This window comes from Chiloscyllium plagiosum, chromosome 28, assembly GCF_004010195.1.
Source record: "Chiloscyllium plagiosum isolate BGI_BamShark_2017 chromosome 28, ASM401019v2, whole genome shotgun sequence".
Lineage (NCBI taxonomy): Eukaryota > Metazoa > Chordata > Chondrichthyes > Orectolobiformes > Hemiscylliidae > Chiloscyllium > Chiloscyllium plagiosum.
Genome location: NC_057737.1, coordinates 29,440,773 through 29,463,132, shown reverse-complemented (window position 1 = coordinate 29,463,132; position 22,360 = coordinate 29,440,773). Strand labels below are relative to the sequence as shown.

At 41.0% G+C, this 22,360-nt stretch overlaps 1 protein-coding gene across 11 annotated transcripts in view; it reads right to left on the bottom strand.

The window, feature by feature from the left end:
* Positions 1-22,360, bottom strand: part of auts2a (activator of transcription and developmental regulator AUTS2 a) — a 1,206,729-nt gene that overhangs the window by 789,833 nt on the left and 394,536 nt on the right. The window contains exon 1 of one of the 11 annotated variants that reach the window (XM_043718605.1): positions 13,701-13,763. The exons of the other annotated variants lie outside the window; for them this stretch is intronic. Within the exon in view, the coding sequence (XP_043574540.1) occupies positions 13,701-13,748 (48 nt within the window). The 5' untranslated portion in view covers positions 13,749-13,763. Of the gene's footprint in view, positions 1-13,700; positions 13,764-22,360 lie in introns of those variants that run through there. 11 annotated transcript variants of the gene reach the window in all.

Sequence of the window (22,360 nt, the reverse complement as noted above, 5' to 3'; positions counted from 1 at the left end):
AAAAAAAAAAACAGGCACTCTGTGTTTGCTTGTAAATAATTGTGTTACAGTATTTGGGTTTGGTGACTAACAAGATACTTCATCCAGCTCTAATCGTGCATGCTTCAATCAAATTTACAAACTATCATTAAATCTTGGTAAGGTTAAATCGTTGTCCTTTAATACTCAGAAATCCATTTCTGACTGCTAGAATGAGGATTTCTTTCTGATGGCCACAAGGGCTTGCTAAATAGCGCTGTTGAGCTCAATGAAGATTAGTTCACAATTTGAAACACCATCATATTGTCAATTGGCAATTTCATTAAGAATGGCTGGGTGAGAAATGCAAATCTCAGATCGGTGTTTGTCTAAGATTAAAGGTACATTACTGAGCGATTGCAGAGGAAGCAATGGGTGAGCAATCTAATCCATTCAACAGCAGCCTTGGGAGCTTTAGCAAATGAACCCAGCGCACAAAATGGAAAAAAAAGCATTCTATGTTACGGCACTAACAACAGGAATCTTGATGAGTGCACAAAAAACAAATTGTGAAAGGTCAAACTGGAGCAAATCTAGCATCAGCTGCTGGATAAACTGATCTCCTGTGGTCAGCACGGCAGAATTCCAGTGGAGCTCCTTCCAAACACTTTCACAAAGATTCTCCAAGACAGACCGTTTACCTGCTTCAACCTGGCACTACACATTTACAGTCAACTGTAGGATTCTGCAGTTAAATGTGAGAAAATAAATGTTTTATATATTCACATATATATTAATGTATGCATAGATGTTTACAGAAAACAAAACTGCAGATTAACAGGTTATTCTGAAACTGTACTGAAAACAACAAATGCTGGAGATCAAAGCAGATCAGAGAGCATCCACAGAGAGACAGCAAGGTAACATTTCAAGTCTGGATGAAGATAAGAACTGAAGTGATGTGTGGAAGGGACAGCATTTAAACTATAGTTTGGGGGAGTATGGGGATAGTGCGTGTAGGGTGCTAGTTCCGATTAAGTGATCAGAATGTGAGAACGCCAGACTTGAAAGGGCAGATAGTCCCCACTGGGATGGGGGAGGGAAGAGAGGACATGATGTCAAAATGTAACAAGCTGAAAGAAAGGGAAGAAATGGTTCACAATGAGAAGTTATTGAACTCAATATTAAGTGCAAAAGGCTGTAAAGTGCCTAGTCTGAAGATGAGATGTTGTTCCTCCAGCTTGCGCTGTGAATCACTGGAGCACTGCAGCATGTTGACAGACATGCAACAAGCAGGAGGCTGGAGGAACACAGCAAGCCAGGCAGCATCAGCAGGTGGAGAAGTCGATGTTTCGGGTGTAACCCTTCTTCAGGACGTGGGCATTCGACCAGAACGTTGTGTTAAAATGACCAGTTATGGGAAGGTTGTGGTCATGCTTGCACACGACCGAAACTGTACATTGGCTCTGAATATTTCTGAGCCTGTATAAGTGCAACTCAATCCACTTTGTACACTGTCCTGGAACTTGCTTTGGCAGTGTATCTCATACTGCACATTTTTTTTGCGAAACTTGCAACTTGCCAGAGTTTTGAGCATATTGCAACATGGCAGCAAGACTTCAATTTTGCAGATGACACAAAGATTGGTGGAGTAGCAGATAGTGAAGGGGACTGTCAGATATTGCAACAGAATATAGATAGATTGGAGAGCTGGGTGTAGAAATGGCAGATGGAGTTCAATCCGGGCAAAAGCGAGATGATGCATTTTGGAAGATCCAATTCAAGAGCGAACTATATGTAGATGGAAAAGCCCTGGGGAAAATTGATGTACAGAGAGATCTGGGTGTTCAGGTCCATTGTACCCCGAAAGTGGCAATGCAGGTCGATAGATTGGCCAAGAAGGCATACACCATGCTTTCTTTCATCGGACGGGGTATTGAGTACATGAGTTGGCAGTTTATGTTACAGTTGCACAGGACTTTGGTGCGGCCACTTTTGGAATACTGCGTACAGTTCTGGTCGCCACATTACCAAAAGGATATGGATGCTTTGGAGAGGGTGCAGAGGAGGTTCACCAGGATGTTGCCTGGTATGGAGGGCACTAGCTTTGACGAGAGGTTAAGTAGATTAGGATTATTTTTGTTAGAAATACTGAGATTGAGGGGGACCTGAGTGTGGTCTACAAAATCATGTGAGATATCGACAGGGTGCAAGAAGCTTTTTCTCCAGAATGGGCAAGTCAATTACTAGGGGTCATGAGTTCAAAGTGAGAGGGGAAAGGTTTAAGGGAGATATGAGTGGAACGTTCTTTATGCAGAGGGTGGTGGGTGCCTGGAACGCCTTGCCAGAGGTGGTGGTAGAGGCAGGCACGATAGCGTCATTTAAGATGTATCTAGACAGATACATGAATGGGCAGGGAGCAGAGGGACACAGATCCTTGGAAAATAGGCGACAGGTTTAGAAATAAGATCTAGATGGGAACAGGCTTGGAGGAGGGCTGAAGGGCCTGTTTCTGTGCTGTAATTTTCTTTGTTCTTTAATGAAAAGCAAGATTAAGAACATATATTTAATCAATGGGCTTTTAAGTATTGAGAAAGAAACAGAACAATGCAGAAGGAAATAGGGTGAATTAAGAGTGAAATCAGCTACACAAAGGGAAACATTAGACAGAAGTGAGTGAGAAAATAGAAGAAAGGAAAAGATAAAGCTAAATTTAAAAATTCACATTTACTAAATTTCCAAGAAAGAAAATCACAACCTGCAATTACTGAGGGGCTACAGTTTCATTTTTGTTTTGTTTTCTGGGCCAGAGAGGTTGAATAATTATGAATAAGAATTGTGAGAAGTAATAAAATTAACTTCCTTGGGTGAACATGATGGGCAATGAATGCATAAATCTAGCAACTTCTTAAAAATAAAAGTGTGACTGACAATGAGATGTTATTTGTATAAATGGCAGAGCAGTGTAACTCACCCAGTAAATACTGAACACTTGTGATTCAGTTCCTCACTTAATCCCCGAGATTGCACATGAACACTGCACCTTATTAATACCTTTCTAGCAAATCCGGCCTATACTCAGCAAAATTGAGGAGGCTGGGTAGTTTAGACTGGGGAGGGCAGAGTCTCAGCCTCTGCTCAGTACACTGGAAGGTTTGTAATACCTTGTGTCACAGGAGTGGGCAGTGATTTGCATCTTGAGAGTCAATAGCCTGGTACAAACGAGAGTTGTAAAATGGTTAGAGCCAAAATCTACCCCAAATATTGAAATGCAGTTTTAAAAAAAGTGATACAATTTGGATAGATTTTTTTTCTTTTAAATTAATTTTGATGCAATTAGGAGAAATGATTGTGTTCATTATGTCTTTCCCTTATTTGATGTTTCCCTGTGGGCACATACCATTCTCAGACTGCAAGGCCAGACAGGAGACCTGCTTGAAGCCATCTGCCAATGCTTCTCTGTGTTTGGCTGCGACAAGGTATCACCACTGATTGCCCTTTCATTTTCCTTTCCATGTCTAAGTGAAAACATCTGGCTTATCTTCAGTACTTCTCTAGCAGGTATGCTTAAGATCCAGAGCACAGTATGTCAGGACATAAGCACTCTTCCATGCCGTTTTATGAGCTTCCATTCACTACATTAGCTCAAGTTTGCTTCAATTTAGAAAAAAAAAACTTTCTTCAAGTCCAATGACAGAGTATTCTGTGTTTTCTTTCTGAGAAACAGTGGGGAGATAAAGGGAGTTGTGAGTGGGTGGGAAGTAGGAGATTGAAACACTGCTAACTAGACAGAGTAGCACAAATTATTAAGGGATCATATTTCTCTTTACCTTGTACAACACAAGAATGCTTTTTCAAAACTTCCTCTTCCTTTATAAAATGCTCATATTAGATAAAAGTATGCTGCATAAGTAAGCAGTTAACTTAATAATAATGGATGGATTATACTAAAGATGTGAATGCATAAGAAAGTCAAAGGATGTTCAACTTTTTTTTCCAATAATATACAGGGATCTCATTGTTCCTCCACCGTAAGAATGCAAAGCCTGCATTTTTAAATGAATTTACACATCTTATTTATATGGAAGATTTTTCCATGTTTGAACTGGCCAACCAGCTTCAATATACAAACTGTGTGTTAATGTTATACAGTACTGCAACTTGACCGTACATACTCAAATGGCCCACACATGTAATATTTATTCATGCATCAGCATGAGACTTCCGAACACAAAACACAAAGCTTCCAGCAGTCAAGTTTGCATAAAATATTACAGAAAAACAATCAACATATTTGGCTCAAAATCTAAACTGTTGAATGTAAGCTTTCTAATCAATTGGGTCAGTCGTGGATCAAAAGTTTAGGGCACTTGAAGGCCAGACACAAAGGGTTATCTCCCCATATTGTTACAGTTAGACCTGCAATGTTCCTTCGGACATTTAATAGAGTTGAAATTATTTTATAGGAGTGAGTAATATGTTGTAAGCCACATATAAAATAGCTACTGCCATTGAGATTGATGGCCTGTGAATTTGTTAACACAGACTAAAATATGCACTTAAGGTGTCATAACTTTGATGTAACTGATTGCAGGACCAAGAGCTGGAAAGTTGAATAGATCTTTATAGATCCTTATCAGCCAATACAAACATGATGAGTTGATTAGCTTCCTTAAGCAGAACTTTATGCATTTTATTGTTACAGTAGTTTCACAAATGCCAAATTACTCTTGTGTGTAAGTTGATTTCTTGCATTACAGTAATGACCACAATTATATAGTACTAAAGTTGCGATAATATGTTTTGAGCATTATAAAGTCATGGGAAATACTATGTAAATGCAAGATTGTTTCGAAGCTTTCAACAGGGATTGTGAATCCTCAGATTCATACTACAAATACGTTCATGTAGTTTGGAGCCAGATTATACACTGTACAGCGAGAACAGAGAATTATAAAACCTGCATTTTATGTTTTTGATATCTTGTTTTAAATTATGCACAAGCTATCATCATTGCTGTATGTTTCCTCCACTTCGATAGCTTCATTAGTTAACACTGTCCAGAAGCTTTTAAGTATTCGCAGTCATCTTCTATAGAAAAAAGTTTAAAATTACCAACGATGAATTAGTAAATCAAATGTCACATACTTATGTTCCTGACATGACTGAATTGGCATTGTTAGTCCAATATTGGTTTCAATTGCATTGGTTCCTGTAACTTGACAGCAAGTATTAATTCACATGTAATTTCAACAATGGCGTTATGGTATTGAGATGTGAAATATTGTCAACTCCAGGATATCAACTGCATTAGGACATTATTGGCAGTCTACAACCACAGAGGGCAATTCCAAAATGTCAACAGTTTGTAATCAATCTATAACAATATCACAGTAAATCAGTTGACCTGATGATCAAGTTTTAATTATATTTCATTAAATTCAGATAAATATATTTGGTACAAAGTTTTCATCATCTATTTAGCTGATCGTCTTTGAGGGGTCAGTACTATTACTCATGTCAGAACAGAACCTCTTTCACAGGTGCCAATAGCCTTTGTCTAGCTCTGGCATGTATCCATCACTCATGTATGAATGGGAAAATGAATATTAAAGGAGCTATTTGATTGCTGAAATTATGAGGAATGAGCTCAATGTTATTTCATAACATTTATTTTACTGGACAGTGTTCTTTCCATTAAGGTAAAAACTGAGCATGTTAGAGAGAAACATGTCCTCAAAATACATCTGCCAAGAGTCAAACCCCTGGATACTGGCTGACATGGGTTAGGGGCTGAGGTCTCAGCTTCTTGAAAGTGAGTACAAGTATTAATTATGCCTATGTGGCCTTTCCATGACCCTCTTGTCATCTCCATGCCCACTCATCCAAAATGCATTATGTACTGAAATAACGACCCATACAATAGCAATGGCAAGGCTAGAAATGCTGAGGAACAGAAACCATCCATTCAGAAATCTGGTTAGAAATGTAAACTGCTGCTAGTGAGGACAGATTCCATGTTTGAAGAGACGAGGATTATAGTTCAAACATCCCGAGCAATTCACATGAAGTTAGTGCAGTGGGATCTCTGCATTCTCCCCATGTGTATCTTGGCTTGTATATCCAGTCTCCAGTTGTCAGCTGTGTTGGAAAGTAAATTGGGAGTACCTCTTCTGTAGTTCAGTGCATTGCTGGACTATTAAGTGATGTTTAAACAATATTGATTTTAATTTGTTGTTACAGTAAAAGTCCTACAATGCGAAATGTTGACATGCAATTTTTTGATGGGTCTTTGGTAAATTCATACATCTGTCTAATAGCACCAATTTATATGGAACACATACTCCCAGAGGGAATGATGGAGGGTTTACCAAGTTGTGAGAAATTGATTTCCTTTTTGAGACTCAGGATAAAAGGATTGTTACATACTATTGACCCATTCTGTGCTGGGCCTCAAACAAGTTACTGAGACCCACTTATCTGCTTTCTTCTTTGTCAGTGTGCACATTTTTACTTTCAAGGTAATGATCCCAGTCACGTAAACGTCCTACTGCATCTCCAAAAGTGTTGCATAACATTTAAGCAAGGTCAACAAAGTGAAGAGGCTTTTAAATGGAACTGAAAAGATGAAATATCTTGGGAAATTAACTTCATCAGATATGCGAGCTAGTTTGTACATTCTTCAACCATCTGATATGTGCACAAGCCCATTGTTAAGGAACAGCTTCACAGTACACAAAGTTAGCGAAGTTGTATACTAGTTTATTAACAATTACTTCACTTCTAACCAATTTCCCATCTCCCACCTTCCATAATTTTGATAAATATATATTTTCTTTCCTCTGGCTCAAACAAACATCACAGTCAATTATAATAGGCTTTGGCTGGGTGCTGTTGCTCAATCATAAAAAAATGACAAAAATGTAAGTTCAACACATGACAGTGTTGGAGCTATATTAGTTTAGGCAGAGGATCCATTGATATCACTGTCATTCAATGAGTTGCACTGAGTAAGCCAATAATCAGAAGTACTTACAGAATACTGAAAGGCTAGGGCAGAGTGGAAATTGGGAAGCTGTTTCCTTCAGCAGAGAGATGTGGAACTAAGAGTACATCCTTAGAGTAAAGGGAAGACCTGTTAGAACGGCGACAAGGAGAAACTTCTTTAGCCAGAGAGTGGTGAATCTATGGAATTCACTACCACAAAAGGCTGTGGAGGATAGGTCATTTAGTATATTTAAGACAGAGAAAGACAGGTCTTGATTGTCAAGGGGATGAAAGATTACAATGAGAAAGCGGGATAATGAGGTTGAGGAACTTATCAGTCATGATTGAAAGGCGGGACAGACTCAATGGGCAAAAACAGCCTAATTTCTGCTCTTATGGTCTTATAAGTAGGGGTGAATCTTACTGTAGAACTCAATTAGGAAATCTATGCCACAGTGAACACAATCTATTTTCTCAGCGAACAAAGCCTATTTCATCAGTGCATTGCAGCAAATAATCTGCAGAATCTATTCTACAGTCCCTTCAGGCTTCTATTAGATCAAAAATGCAGCAAAGTTCCTGGTAAAGTATGGTGATTTCACCAAGTGGAACGTGGCAGCACATAGTTGCTGTACCTTTTTCCCAAATTTGGTATGGAATTTTTAAAAAAAACTTCTCCAAATTTCACTCCTCCCACATTCAGAAGATGACATAGCGAATCAAGTTCTCTTGAAAATTTTAATCAATCTGTTCAGACACATTATTCTAGCCCAGAGGTATGGACACTATCAGTGTGCTACAAGAACCTGAAACTCTGCAACACTCGGGCCCAATGCATAGTCTAGAGACATAATGGGATGGATTCATGCTGAATGCCACATTGCCCCATGTTCCCTGTCCAATGCAGGCAACTCTCATACCCCCCGGTAAGCGTGGTTCTATATAACTAACAAGGTCACACTCCAAAACAACATGTGGCATTTGTATTCTGCTTAATCCCTTGACTGGGAGCTACTGTTGCTGCCTGAATACACCAGCTTGCTTTACCACTTTTGAATCAATGTTTTATTAAACAAGGTGTGTGATATCAATTGCACCAATCATCCAATAAAGCAGCTAAACAGTTATTTCAGCAGCAATAATTGAAGACTTTGTGGACCATGAAGAAGGATGCTGTGCCCAGTTTATCTAATAACTTTGTTAAATTTATTTCTTAAAGCCTGCGAGCAATGCCCAAATGCTAGCTCAGGCTGGCATTCAAATATGAGTCTCTTGGTTTGTAAGCCACCAAAACAAATCTGAGGAACATTTGCAAAGGGCAGTACAGATCCTTAAGGGATGGGTTAAGGTCCTGGAGTGGGTTGGTGCATGTCAGTACTTAGAAAGGAGAAAAATTAGTTAATATGAGAGGCTTTGCTGCAGCTTAGTATAAGCTGGTTTAAAGCAAGCTAGGGAGCAATATGCAGCAGTCAAGCTTTACTTCATTTATTGCTTTTCCACAGAAGCTAAAATATTTCACAGGTGCTAAAATATTTCCAAGATCGGCACGGTGGCTGTGGTTAACGCTACTGTTTTACAACACCAGGGACTCGGTTTGATTCCAGCCCCAGGCGACTGTCTGTGTGGAGTTTGCACATTCTCCCAGTGTGTGTGTGGGTTTCCTCCGGGTACTCCGGTTTCCTCCTACAATCCAAAGATGTGCAGGTTAGGTGAATTGGCCATGCTAAATTGCCCACGTTGTTCAGGGATGGGTACATTAGGTGCATTAGTCAGGGGTAAATGTAGAGTCAAAGGGTAAGGGAATGGCTCTGGGTGGGTTACTCTTCGGAGGGTCCGTGTGGACTTGTTGGGCCAAATGGCCTGTTTCCACACTGTAAGGATTCTATCTCACAGACAACCCAAAATCCTTGAAGATTGTGTTCTTTTTATATTCATTCATGCGTCATTGGCTGGACCAATGTTTATTGTCCATTCCGAGTTGGCTTTGAGAAATTGGCAGAGATGTTTTCTTGAACCACTGCAGTTCATTTGCTGTAGGTAGATCAACAACACCATTGGCGAGGGAGTTCCATGATTTTGATCCAATGACTTGGATCAAAAGAGGATTGAAGGTGATGTATTTCCCAGTCAAATAGTGAGTGGCTTGGAGGGGAACTTGCAGATCAGGAGGTTCCCACACATCTGCTGTCCTTGTCCTTCTAGGTGGTGAAGGCCGTCCTAGTTTTGAAATGCTGTCTGAGGGGCACAGGTGAATTTTTGCAGTGCATCTTGTAGATAGTAGAAGCAGTGTGAACTGAGTGTCAGTGTTGTTACAACAGCACTTTTATTAGCAAGTAGGGAGTATTTTATAATACTCCTGGCTTGAGCTTTGTAAATGATGCACAGGCTTTGCTAAAATCATGGTGCTGAAACTTCCCTTTCAGATTTGATTAAGAATGTTTCCAAGTGCAGCACACTTCCTTTCTTCACAGGGTGTTCCTCTGACGTTAATATACAGTTCCACAGAAGGTAGGTAACACTGGCTTCATGACAATAAAAGACGAAAGTATGTCAATTCAATAATAATCACACTGAGGCAATGTTGACATTTTCCTCAGGAGCGGACAAAATGGCATTCCACAGAGAACCTTTTGCTATGATGAATGATGGGCAGTGTCCTGCAACTGTTTAAATCAAAGAATTTACTCCAGTCTCCTTTGAAGAAGTGAATTCTTTCCTTAAATGAATCACTTGAATTTAAATGGTTCCATTTCATGCACATTTTCAAAAAAAGTTACACATAAAATAAAATTTTACCACACTGCCTATAATAATCTGAACTTGTGCAATTGCTGCTTATTCCAGACATTAAACATACTATATTGTATACGTCAATAGTCAACATGGTGCATTGCAGGAATGTGTGAGAATAAATGAATTGTAAGGAAAGAAAGGGGATGTGAGGAGGACTGACCAATGCTATGGTTAAAGAAGTGGGTTTTAAGGGAAGGTCTTTAAAGAGGAAGAGATAAAGAGACAGAGCATAGGGTCATAGAGTTACATAGTTATGCAGCACAGAAACAGACCCTTTAGTCCAACTCGTCCATGCTGACCAGATATCCCAAACTGATCTAGTCCCATTTGCCAGCATTTGGCCTATTTCCCTCTATCCATATACCCATCCAGATGCCTTTTGAATATTGTAATTGTACCAGTCTCCACTGCTTACTCTGGTGGCTCATTTCATATATGCATCACCTTCTGCCCCGCCCCAGGTCCCTTTTAAATCTTTCCCCTCTCACTTTACACCTATGCCCTCTAGTTTTGGACTCCTTGGGGAAAAGACCTTGGCTATTCATCCTATCCGTGCCCCTCGTGATGTTATATTCCTCCATAAGGTCACCTCTCAGCCTCTGACGCACCAGGAAAAACAGCCCAAGCCTACTCGGCCTCTCCCTATAAGTCTAACCCTCCAACCACAGCAACATCCTTGTAAATCTTTTCTGAACTCTTCCAAGTTTAACATCATCTTTCCTATTGCAGGGAGACCAGAATTGCATGCAGTATTCCAGTAGCAGCCTCACAAATATTCTGTACAGCTGCAACATGACATCTGAACTCTTACACTCAATGCATTGACTAATGAAGGCAAGTATGTCAAATGCATTTTTCACCACCTGTCTACCTACAACGCCACTTTCAAGAAACTACGCACCTGCACCCATCGGTCCCTTTGTTCAGCAATACTCCCCAGGCCCTACCTATAAAAGTCCTGCCCTGATTTGCCTTATCAAAATGCTACACCTCACATTTATCTAAATTAACTCCTGCTGCCACTACTTGGTCCATTGGCCTATCTGACCAAGGTCCCGTACTCCGAGATAACATTCTTCCCTGTCTACTACACCAACAATTTTGGTATTACCTGCAAATTTACTAATCACAATTCCTGTATTCACATTCAAATCATTTATATAAATGACAAAAAGCAGTGGGCCCAGCACCAATCCTTGCAGCACACCACTGGTCACAGGCCTCCAGTCCAAAAAAGACCTTCCACCACCTTCTATCTCTGACCTTGAAATCAATTTTGTATCCATGGCTCCCAATTTGGATAATTCATCAAATATATAGAACTTTTAGCGAGTTGAAAAGATTTGTAGCTCAGGTTGAGGTTCTGGATGTAGGTTTGCTTGCTGAGCTGGAAGGTTCAGTTTCAGACGTTTCATCATCATACTAGGTAACATCATCAATGAGCCTTCGGATGAAGCACTGGTGGCATGGCCCACTTTTTATTTGTGTGTTTAGGTTTCCTTGAGTTGGTGATGCCATTTACTGTGGTGATGTCATTTCCTGTTGTTCTTCTCAGGGATGATAAATGGGATCCAAATCAATGTGTTTGTTGATAGAGTTCTGGTTGGAATGCCACACTTCTAGGAATTCTCACGCATGTCCTAGGACAAGCCAAACAGAAACACACGCGAGAATTCCTAGAAACATGGCATTCTAACTGGAACTCTATCAACAAACATATTTATTTGGATCCCATTTACCACCCCATGAGAAGAACAGGAAATGACATCACCACAGGAAATGATGTCACCAACCCAAGGAAACCTAAACACAAATAAAAAGTGGGCCATACCACCAGTGCTTCATCCAGAGGCTCACTGATGGTGTTACCTAGTATGGTGACCAAGCGTCTGAAATTGAACCTTCAAGCTCAGCGATCAAACCTATATCCATATTGAACTTTTGCAAGGCTACCAATGATGAGGCAAAGGAAGGGGTAGAGAGACATAATTGTGTAAAGGTTAGAGCCATGGTGTGTTCAGGACGTTGTAGGACTGAGGGAAATAAATAGAGAAGGGCAAATTCTCAAAACATCAAAAGAATTATTAAGTAAAATAAAAATAAAAAAGGGTAACGGAACAGATCCAAAGCAGGACTTACACAATTAATGGCATAGTGCTGGGAAGTGCTGCTGAGCAGAGAAACCTAGGGGTGCAGTTACATGTGCCTTGAAAGTAGTGTCACAGGTAGACAGGGTGGTGAAGGCAACAAGTGGCACCCTTGCCTTCATTGGTCAAAGTACTAAATCCAGGAGTTGGAACATCATATTACGGCTGTACCAGCTATCAGTAGGGCCACATTTGGAGTACTGCATACAATTCTGGTTGCCCTGGTATAGGAAGGATGTTATTATACTGGAAGGCATGGGTTTACATTGAGAGAGGAAAGACTTAAAAGGAAGCTGAGGGGCGATTTTTTCACACACAGGATGGTGTATATATGGAACGAACTGCCAGAGGAAGTAGTAGAGACAGGTACAATTATATTTTTTGAAATACATATAGACAAATACATGGATAGGAAAGGTTTTGAGGGATTTGTGAGGCATAACTCCACTCTGGTCTTTGTTGTGAAGTTAATGAAGAGCTTGTCTAAAGAAAAAAGTGGGGAGCAGCTAGCAAAGATAGAACTGACATAAGAGTGAATAAATAGAAAATGAGGCCAAAGGAAGAACAAAGACAGAATTGGAGCAAGCACAAAGGAAAGATTTTAACTCATTCAAATGCTTTCACTTATAATGCAGAGTTAAAATCAGACCCAAATATGCAGCACGCACAAAGGGATAGCGAAGAATGGGTCACTGACCACAAGTAATAACATATTTTGCTAATAGCTCAATACGGAAATGTGACACAGCAGAACCTTGGCAAATATTGACTTCAGTGTGATTCCTGATCTGCCTGGAAACCCACCAGTAAAGTTAACAGAAAATGCCTGACTACTGTGGTTGACTTCTGGAATATTTCAAGATGACATTAATTCAAACTCAATTGATACAAAGCAGAATGATTTCTACTCAAGGAGATAAGTGAGATAGCTGATAGAAGGCATCCCTAATACCGGTGTTGGTTGTATGATGCAGAGTTCCATCAAACACAATGATAAGCTTCTCATCTTTATTCATGAACAGACACATTACAAGAAATTCATGTTAGAAAACAAAAATATAAACAACTGTTTTTATGGATTTATTGAATTTCAGATTGCGGGGAGAGGTCAGCCTGTTTTTGTTTGTTTAACAGAATGAGTCAATGGTGAATATTTTAAAAAAAATAATTCTTGGACATTACACAGAAATACTGTGCAACTTATAAAAAATTAGGAAGCTTATTCCTTGTGTACATTATCAAAGCAGTACACACTAAAGTAGTATTACATTAAACCATACCACTGTGTATATTAAGATATCACAGTCAGCATTGATTCCTTTAATACACTTGTGACTTCATATTTCTCAAGAACTCTGCAACAATTCTTACATTTCTCATTGCTGCTTATTTCATTCTGCCCTGTTGTAAACACAAGTGTAGAGTCCCTACTCACTGAAGAGAAGTTCAAATACAATTTCACTACATGAGCTGCAAGTTATGGTTCTTGCTGGTGTGACAACGGCAGCTTCAATAGTTCAGGACCGCATTAACATCCATGAAGAACCGCAAAATTAAGACAACCAGAGCCCACAGCTTAAAACAAAATGACCACTTTTATTTCCAGTTAACTTCAGGCAGGTGTCTTTCAGCACAAATTACCCATGACACAGCATCCATTGTATCGAAAGAATTGAGAAAGAAAAATGCCACAAGTCTACTGAAGCAGTGCTTATTCTCCTCCTCAGCCGACACACAGATACTGTCTACCATAAGGGCTGGTCTGCAGGGAGGATCACCTTGGGACATAATAAAGAGGAAAACATATCGACTTACCTTCTCTGCGTACTTGAACTTGACATAGAACCAGCTCGATTTAATCATTGCCTCGCCTCCTGCTCCTCTCAGGAACAACCAAAAATACTTCAAAATAAAAGAAACTGATGTCTGTTCCAAAGAGCTGAGTAGCAGCAGGTTTCCTGTATGATAGATGCTTTCCAAGAGGCATGCAGAGAAGGTTTTTCTGTAATACTCTGCCCCTAAAACACTCCGAGCTTGCTACTGAGCCCTGCTTCCTCAAAGCTTTGCTCTGCGTGGCTCTGACAGATTGGCTGCATGACAAGAGAATTTCTCAAATGGACTTCAGCTGCATTCATCACAAATGGCACATGTCAGTAAGCCAAGAGGCTTCAGACCTGGCCCAGTCCCAGGAGGCCAATCCCTCTGTGGAATGGATAATGAAATCCAACGCTTCCCCTCCAGACATGCATTAACACCTGGCTAAACATTATTCTGACAGGAAACTGCAGTCCGTCCGAGTTCACATTCGGGACTGCGCCCGAGTGCCACATCAAAATAACAGAACACAGATTCTGAAAATAATTACCGGGAAATTGACTGAGCCAGCCCTTTCACATCGAGTTTCGTAAGAATTTGTCATCGAGCTTGTTCAGCCAGCAGTTACAAGAGACAACAATATAACATTGTGAGACTCACTTGTTTCCCTCTCCCGATCAACATCTTACTCTGTTGTGTACTGCACAATCCATATGTGTTATTGTGCAGTACTTTAGTACATTAATGATGATATGAGGAGAACATCTGGAGCAAAACATAAATATGAAATTTAACCCGGTCATTCCCAAATTTCTCAGAAATGGTTATGTTTGAAACTGCACCGTTTTGGCATCATTAATATAAAAAGTTTTTTTTTTAAATCATGGTGTTTGTTGAGGTACAATTGTTCCCTTATATTTGTTTGTTTTACATGCCAAGTATAATTTGGGATAGATGTAGTACAGTAAGCTCGGATGTTATCCCTTCAAAGACAGAACTGTGGTTGAAATGAGCTCTGAACAAACAGATAGGACATTTTTTCAGCGTAACGTACCAAAGTCAAACAGCAACTAAAAGCCGATGGTAAAACACCAGGTATTTTGGCAAAGATCAAGTATGCCTATGGCATATCACATTATATAGTTATAGAAAACGCCCAATTGTTTTATCCAGCTTGAACAAACATCAGCACTTTATAGTTCCAAGACAGCCATTTAGTACAACCTTATTGTGATTTCTCAAGTATTGCAATTACTTTAACTAGAATTTTATAAAAAACAATGAACAGTGTGACGTGTCTGCTGATCATCATCTGACAAGGCAATTGCGTATATTTTTGACTCAGTCATCTAACATTGCGCCTTCAGTGAGCAGGGAAGCAGTTCATTAGATCAGCTGTGATACTGTTCAGGATATTCTATTTGTTCAAGCAGACACTTGAAACTGAAGTGGTGCCTAACCCAATGACCAAATATTTGCATTTCTTTATATTTTTGATAAATATAGCACAAGACCTTCCCCTAACATTTCAAAATGTTAACTCTATTGCACCCTCCTCAGATCTGCCAAGTTTCTTGAGCAATTTCTATTCTATCTATCTTGCTCTGGATTGGTTATGTTGCCGTTGTAAAATGCATAATCCTGCTGCTAGGAACTGTATCTGTATCAAAGCCACAAAATCTAATCATTATATAAGTACAACCCCAGTTCAATCTAAATTATGCAAATTTCTCAATTTTAATATTTTCATCCCTGTTTACAAATCCTTCCATGATACTCCATAACTCAGTAAGTTGCTCCAGCCCCACAAAGCTCCAGCGTTCCCTTGAATACCATTGTTTCACTATATTCATCCATGCTTTCAGGTGCTTAGATCCTAAACTCTGGAATTCTCTGCCTAAATATCTCTGCCTCTCTCAGTTCCCAAAATGCCAAGTATTTGACCAAGCTTTTGGCAATCTGCCCTTATAAGATCGAGGAGGAGGAGCCAATTCAGCCCTTGAGCCTGCATTGCCATTCAATGTGATCCTGGCTGATCTCATCTCAGCCTCGCCTCCACTGTCCTGCCCGCTCTCCAGAATCCTTCCACCTATGAACTCATTAAAACTCTATCTCTTCCTTGAATGCACTTCATGTCCCAGCAACCACCACAGACTTGAGTAATTATACCTCCTTACATGCATCCATGTCAAGTATTGTTGGATAATTGCTTCAATAAAACATTGTGGGTCATTGTAATATATTATAAGTTGCTATATAAATGCATCTTGCTGCTCAATTTAATTGGTTAACAATGGAAATGAGCAGTGTAATTTCAAAATTTAATTACTTGTTGAGATTCCAATCAGAAAATGGATGAAATGTCTGGCAACTCTGATGTGCTTCTTAAATGTGATTGGCTGTGGCCTGAATTTTTATCAATCTATGTTTAGCAAGAATTTCCTATTGATGCAGTAATTATTCTGTAGACTCCGAGTAACTGACATTTTTTTGTAACAAAAATATTATCGAAGAATTTTCCATGTGAATCAATGACCTGAAAGAAATTTCTTGAAGATGACTTTGGCTGTTATTGAGCATGACAGAGAAACATCCTGTATTGGATAGGAAATGTATGGTGAGTTTTTTTTACTCTATCACCTGCAGGTCTAATATTGTATTGTTTGCAGTCAGTCAGAGGACACACTGTCTTATGTAACACACAAGATGTTGCCAGGGCCATTGCTATTTGAGGATTAAACAGCTTTCAAAAAGGGTTTCCCAACAGTTGGCTGAAAGGCTGCCTTTATTACTCAAGATTTGGAGATGCCGGTGGTGGACTGGGGTGTACAAAGTTAAAAATCACACAACACCAGGTTATAGTCCAACAGGTTTAATTGGAAGCTCCGAAAGCTAGTGTGCTTCCAATTAAACCTGTGTGACTATAACCTGTTGTTCTGTGATTTTTAGCTTTAGTACTCAAAGCACCTATAGCAAACCTGCTGACCGGAAATTGTTAATCACAAATTAAGTCCTCGATATTCACAAGATAAGCGAAGCAAGCTTTTACCATTCACTTTTCCTTAATTGAAGAAAACCTGGTTAGTTATCTATCCAATTGGCCTTGCAACTGCTTCAATACCTTTGGTAAGTGACACAATCACTTTGCATTTCAAAGAACGAGCACAACTGCAGTGTTTGTTTGACAGAAGAGAAGTAGGGGCATTCAGTGGCAGGACAGCGAAGGGCTGCAGGAAAGAGTGAAAATGAAAATCTAATAATGACTCAGCAGGCTGCAGATCAAGAGAAGTAACAAGAGTTACTGACAAGAGGTGGGGGAAGCTTCAGATAAAAGTCAAATTACGCACCGGAAGGTGAAATAAGGTGTTGTTATTGTCAGGAGGAATGAATCCAAAATAAATAGCTATGTTGATCATACAGACTAAACTGAAATATAGATGTGGTGGGAAGTGAACTGCTAATTGAATGTGTGAACTATAAGCAAGAATGAACACAGGATAAGGTGAATGTATAGATAGGTAAAAACAATGACTGCAGATGCTGGAAAAAAGAATCTGGATTAGTGGTGCTGGAAGAGCACAGCAGTTCAGGCAGCATCCGAGGAGCAGTAAAACCGACGTTTCGGGCAAAAGCCCTTCATCAGGAATAAAGGCAGAGAGCCTGAAGCATGGAGAGATAAGCTAGAGGAGGGTGGGGTGGAGAGAAGGTAGCATAGAGTACAATACGTGAGTGGGGGAGGAGATGAAGGTGATAGGTAAAGGAGGAGGGTGGAGTGGATAGGTGGAAAAGAAGATAGGCAGGTAGGACAAGTCCGGACAAGTCATGGGGACAGTGCTGAGCTGGAAGTTTGGAACTAGGGTGAGGTGGGGGAAGGGGAAATGAGGAAACTGTTGAAGTCCACATTGATGCCCTGGGGTTGAAGTATTCCGAGGCGGAAGATGAGGCATTCTTCCTCCAGGCATCTGGTGGTGAGGGAACGGCGGTGAAGGAGGCCCAGGACCTCCATATAGCGTACTGAGGCTATGAGATTTTGGACTGTTTCATTAACAGGCAGACCTGACCACTACAACTTTCCCCTGGTACATCGCAAAGTAGCATAGAGTACAATAGGTGAGTGGGGGAGGAGATGAAGGTGATAGGTCAGGGAGGAGAGGGTGGAGTGGATAGGTGGAAAAGGAGCTAGGCAGGTCGGACAAGTCCGGACAAGTCAAGGGGACAGTGCGGAGCTGGAAGTTTGAAACTAGGATGACGTGGGGGAGGGGAAATGAGGAAGCTGTTGACGTCCACATTGATGCCCTGGAGTTGAAGTGTTCCGAGGCGGAAGATGAGGCGTTCTTCCTCCATGCGTCTGTTGGTGCGGGAGCGGGGGTGAAAGAGGCCCAGGACCTCCATGTCCTCGGCAGTGTGGGAGGGGGAGTTGAAATGTTGGGCCACGGGGCGGTTTGGTTGATTGGTGCGGGTGTCTCGGAGATGTTCCCTAAAGCGCTCTGCTAGTAGGCGCCCTGTCTCTCCAATGTAGAGAAGACCGCATCGGGAGCAACGGATACAATAGATGATATTAGTGGATGTGCAGGGAAAACTTTGGCGGATGTGGTAGGCTCCTTTAGGGCCTTGGACAGAGGTGAGGCAGGACATGTGGGCACAGGTTTTACAGTTCCTGCGGTGGCAGGGGTAAGTGCCAGGATGGGAGGGTGGGTCGTAGGGGGGCGTGGACCTGACCAGGTAGTCATGGAGGGAACGGTGTTTGTGGAAGGCGGAAAGGGGTGGGGAGGGAAATATATCCCTGGTGGTGGGGTCGGTTTGGAGGTGGCGGAAATGTCTGCCGATGATTTGGTTTATGCGAAGGTTTGTAGGGTGGAAGGTGAGCACCAGGGGCGTTCTGTCCTTGTTACGGTTGGAGGGGTGGGGTCTGAGGGCGGAGGTGCGGGATGTGGACGAGATGCGTTGGAGGGCATATTTAACCAAGTGGGAAGGGAAATTGCAGTCTCTAAAGAAGGAGGCCATCTGGTGTGTTCTATGGTGGAACTGGTCCTCCTGGGAGCAGATACGGCGAAGGCGGAGGAATTGGGAATACCGGATGGCATTTTTGCAAGAGATAGGGTGGGAAGAGGTGTATCCAGGTAGCTGTGGGTGTTGGTGGGTTTGTAACAAATGTCAGTGTCAAGTCGGTCGTCACTAATGGACATGGAGAGGTTCAGGAAGGGGAGGGAGGTGTCAGAGATGGTCCATGTAAATTTAAGTTCAGGGTGGAATGTGTTGGTGAAGTCGATGAATTGCTCAACCTCCTCGCGGGAGCACGAGGTGTCGCCAATGCAGTCATCAATGTAGCGGAGAAAGAGGTGGGGAGTGGTGCCGGTGTAATTACGGAAGATTAACCAGGTAAATTGACCTCACTCCCAGTTACAAAGCTGCAGAACAAATGCTCATCCAAAACTCTCCATTGCCTTTCACTCATAATTCTTTGTAATACTGACCCGTGTTGCATGATACTATCGAAATGTCTTCATTTCAGTATTCTGAAACCTGTGAACATATCCTTCCATGACATTTTTCTCAGTCTCCCCCACTCTGCCTCCACCCCAAAACACACTCATTTACAGTCATACTGCACGAGACTGCCAGTAGTCATATTTAGCTATTTGACCCATGCCAACCAAAATGTCCATCCACACTCACCCCATTTCACTGCCCTTGCTCTGTATCCCTCTAATCCTTTCCAATCTGCCTTTTCAATGTTGGTATTATACCCACCTCAATCACTTCCACTGGCAGCTCAGTCCATATGCGTACCACGATCTGTAAAAAAGTTGCCCCTCAGGTTCCTTTTTAATATATTTTTTTTTCCTATCCAAATATTAATGGATGTCTTCTAGATCTCGATTTCCCAACCTTGGAAAAAATTTGAAATATTCACCCCACGCACGCCTCTCATGATTTTATAAGAGTTACACTTATATAAGAACCCTCTCAGTTTCCTACGCTGTAAAGAAATAAGTTCTAACCTGTCCAACCTCAGCCTGCAACGGAGAGCCTTTAGCCCAGGAAACATCTTTGTAAATTTCTTCTACACACTTCCTTGTTCATTAATATCCTTTCTAGAGCAAGCTGAACAAAACTGAACACAATTCTTCAACTGCAGCCTTACCAACATCCTGTACAACTGCAACATAACGTCCCAACTTCTATTCTCAATGCCCTGATGTAGGCCAGTTGCCCCACTGAACTCATTTCTACCTATCTCGACACTGTCCTATCCTCCCTCATCCAGGAACTCCCCACATACATTCGAGACACCACCCATGCCGTCCACCTCCTCCAAGAATTCCGTTTCCCTGGCCCTCAACGCCTCATCTTCACCATGGATATCCAATCCTTCTACACCTCCATCCGCCATGACCAGGGCCTCCAAGCCCGCCGTATTTTCCTCTCCCGACGTCCCCAACAGTACCCTTCCACCGACACTCATAATTTCTCCTTCGAATCCTCCCACTTCCTCCAGACCAAAGGGGTAGCCATGGGCACATGTCTGGACCCCAACTTTGCCTGTCTCTTTGTTGGGTACGTAGAACAGTTTATCTTCCGTAATTACGCCGGCACCACTCCCTACCTCTTGATAGATGGTGTGCAAGCAAGCAGAGTCCAGCAGGTACATTATTATATCAGATTTGGATGTCTGACATTCCTAGTAATATCAATAAATCAGCCTCTGTCACCAAATTATGTGGCTCAATGACTGGAGTAAAGGAGATTGATCGTATGCAAAGACATCCAAGTCAATTAAACAAATAGGCTGAAGTGGTAACTGTGCTTTAATGCATTTATGTAATGCAAATTAATAGATGTTGGAACAGGAATCATGGACCATATAAAAATGAATTGGCATCTGTCCATTGAGGCGGTAAAGGAAAAGGGTTACAGACTGTTCATTCAAGGTGTTCAGCTAATGTGACGATATTAGCAATAAGGCCAATAATACATTTGGAGACACTTCATGCACACTGGGTTCTAAAGTGGATTAATTCTTATGCCATGTGGATCATCATTGTGGCCACTTTTATCTTCACACAAAACTATTGACAAGTAAAACTAACTAATTTAATATCCAATAGCCAAATATCATTTCTTCACGTTTACTCCTGATTTTGCTCTTGAAGGCATTGACAAGGGTATAGTTGCACAGATATTGTGGATATTGTCTACTACTCTGTCTGAGGTCCACATTATTCATGCTGTAAGCCTTCAGGCTCAGGTGTTAACAGAGAGGATTGCAAGAAGATTGTATCTGAGTCTGATTCTGTCCTCACCTGAACTTTGTAAACCTGAGTCTCCAACTGTGAACCTAACACAGTGAGCACTTCCTACTTGGAACAACTGAGAAGTATATAATCAGAGAAAGACAAACCATCTATTATACTTCATCAAGTAACAAGTGGGATTATCCTGGGGATTTGGATTTTTGCTGTACTTTGGAGCCAAATGTTAAACTGATAATGCCCTACATTTACTGTAACTGGTGTGGTACAGAGACCAAAATGTAACGGACTTCAATGGCTTTGTGAGTTTCATTGTTAGGCTGAAAATAAAAGCTCACTATTTGATGTAGATCTAATTATGTCAGACATATGCATGCAGTCAAGATCCAATTTAGCTCAGTGCCCAGCTGCATTAACAAAGTTAGAAAATTGCCAGCATTTCATGTACCACTGCTGGTGGGTGGCCTAGCTAAAGCTCAGGAAGTTTATCCCAAACTCTTGTTTTTATTATCTTTCGTTCCTCAAACACTTTCACGGCACCATACATTACATTAAAAAAGACACTGATTCTCTTCAAATCTCAGCTTATTTTACTCAGTCATGTTACACATGTAAGAATTCAAACAAAGTATTTTCAACAGTTCACCCACTTGTGTTTTAATCAAACATGATTCTTCTCAAATTCATTTCACTGCAGAAAATGGAGAAATTCAGCAGGTCTGGCAGCATCTATGGAGACAGAAACAGTGTTCATGTCTCATATCCAACATGATTCTTGTGCAGAAATTTTAGTTTTGAAGAAGAGTCACATAGACTTTGAATCATTGAGACATAGAGCTGTACAATATTCCAACTCAACCATGCTGACCAGATATCCTAATCTAATCTAGTCCAGCACTTGGCCCATTTCCCTCCAAACCCTTCCTATTCATATACCCATCCAGTTGCCTTATAAATGTTGTAATTGTACCAGCCTCTACCACTTCCTCAGGCAGTCCATTCCACACACGCACCACCACCTGTGTGAAAAAGTTGCCCGTCAGGTCCTTTTTAAATATGTTCCTTCTCACTTTAACCTTTGAGCCAGTTCTGTATCCAAATGGCTGGTTCTTCCTGTATTCCAGTATACCACGAGGAACCTTGTTGAATGCCTTACTGAAGTCCATATAGATCGTGTCCACTGCTCTGCCCTCATCGATCCTCTTCGATACTTCTTCAAAAAATTCACTCAGGTTAGTTGATCACATAGCGAGTGAAACTCGAATGGGGGGCATAATCTTCAAGTAATGTGGAGCAGATTGAGGACTGAGTTGAGGAGGATTGTGAATCTGTAGAATTCCCTGCCCAGTGAAGCTGCTGAATATTTTTAAGACAAACACAGACAGATTTTTGAACAGTAAAGGAATT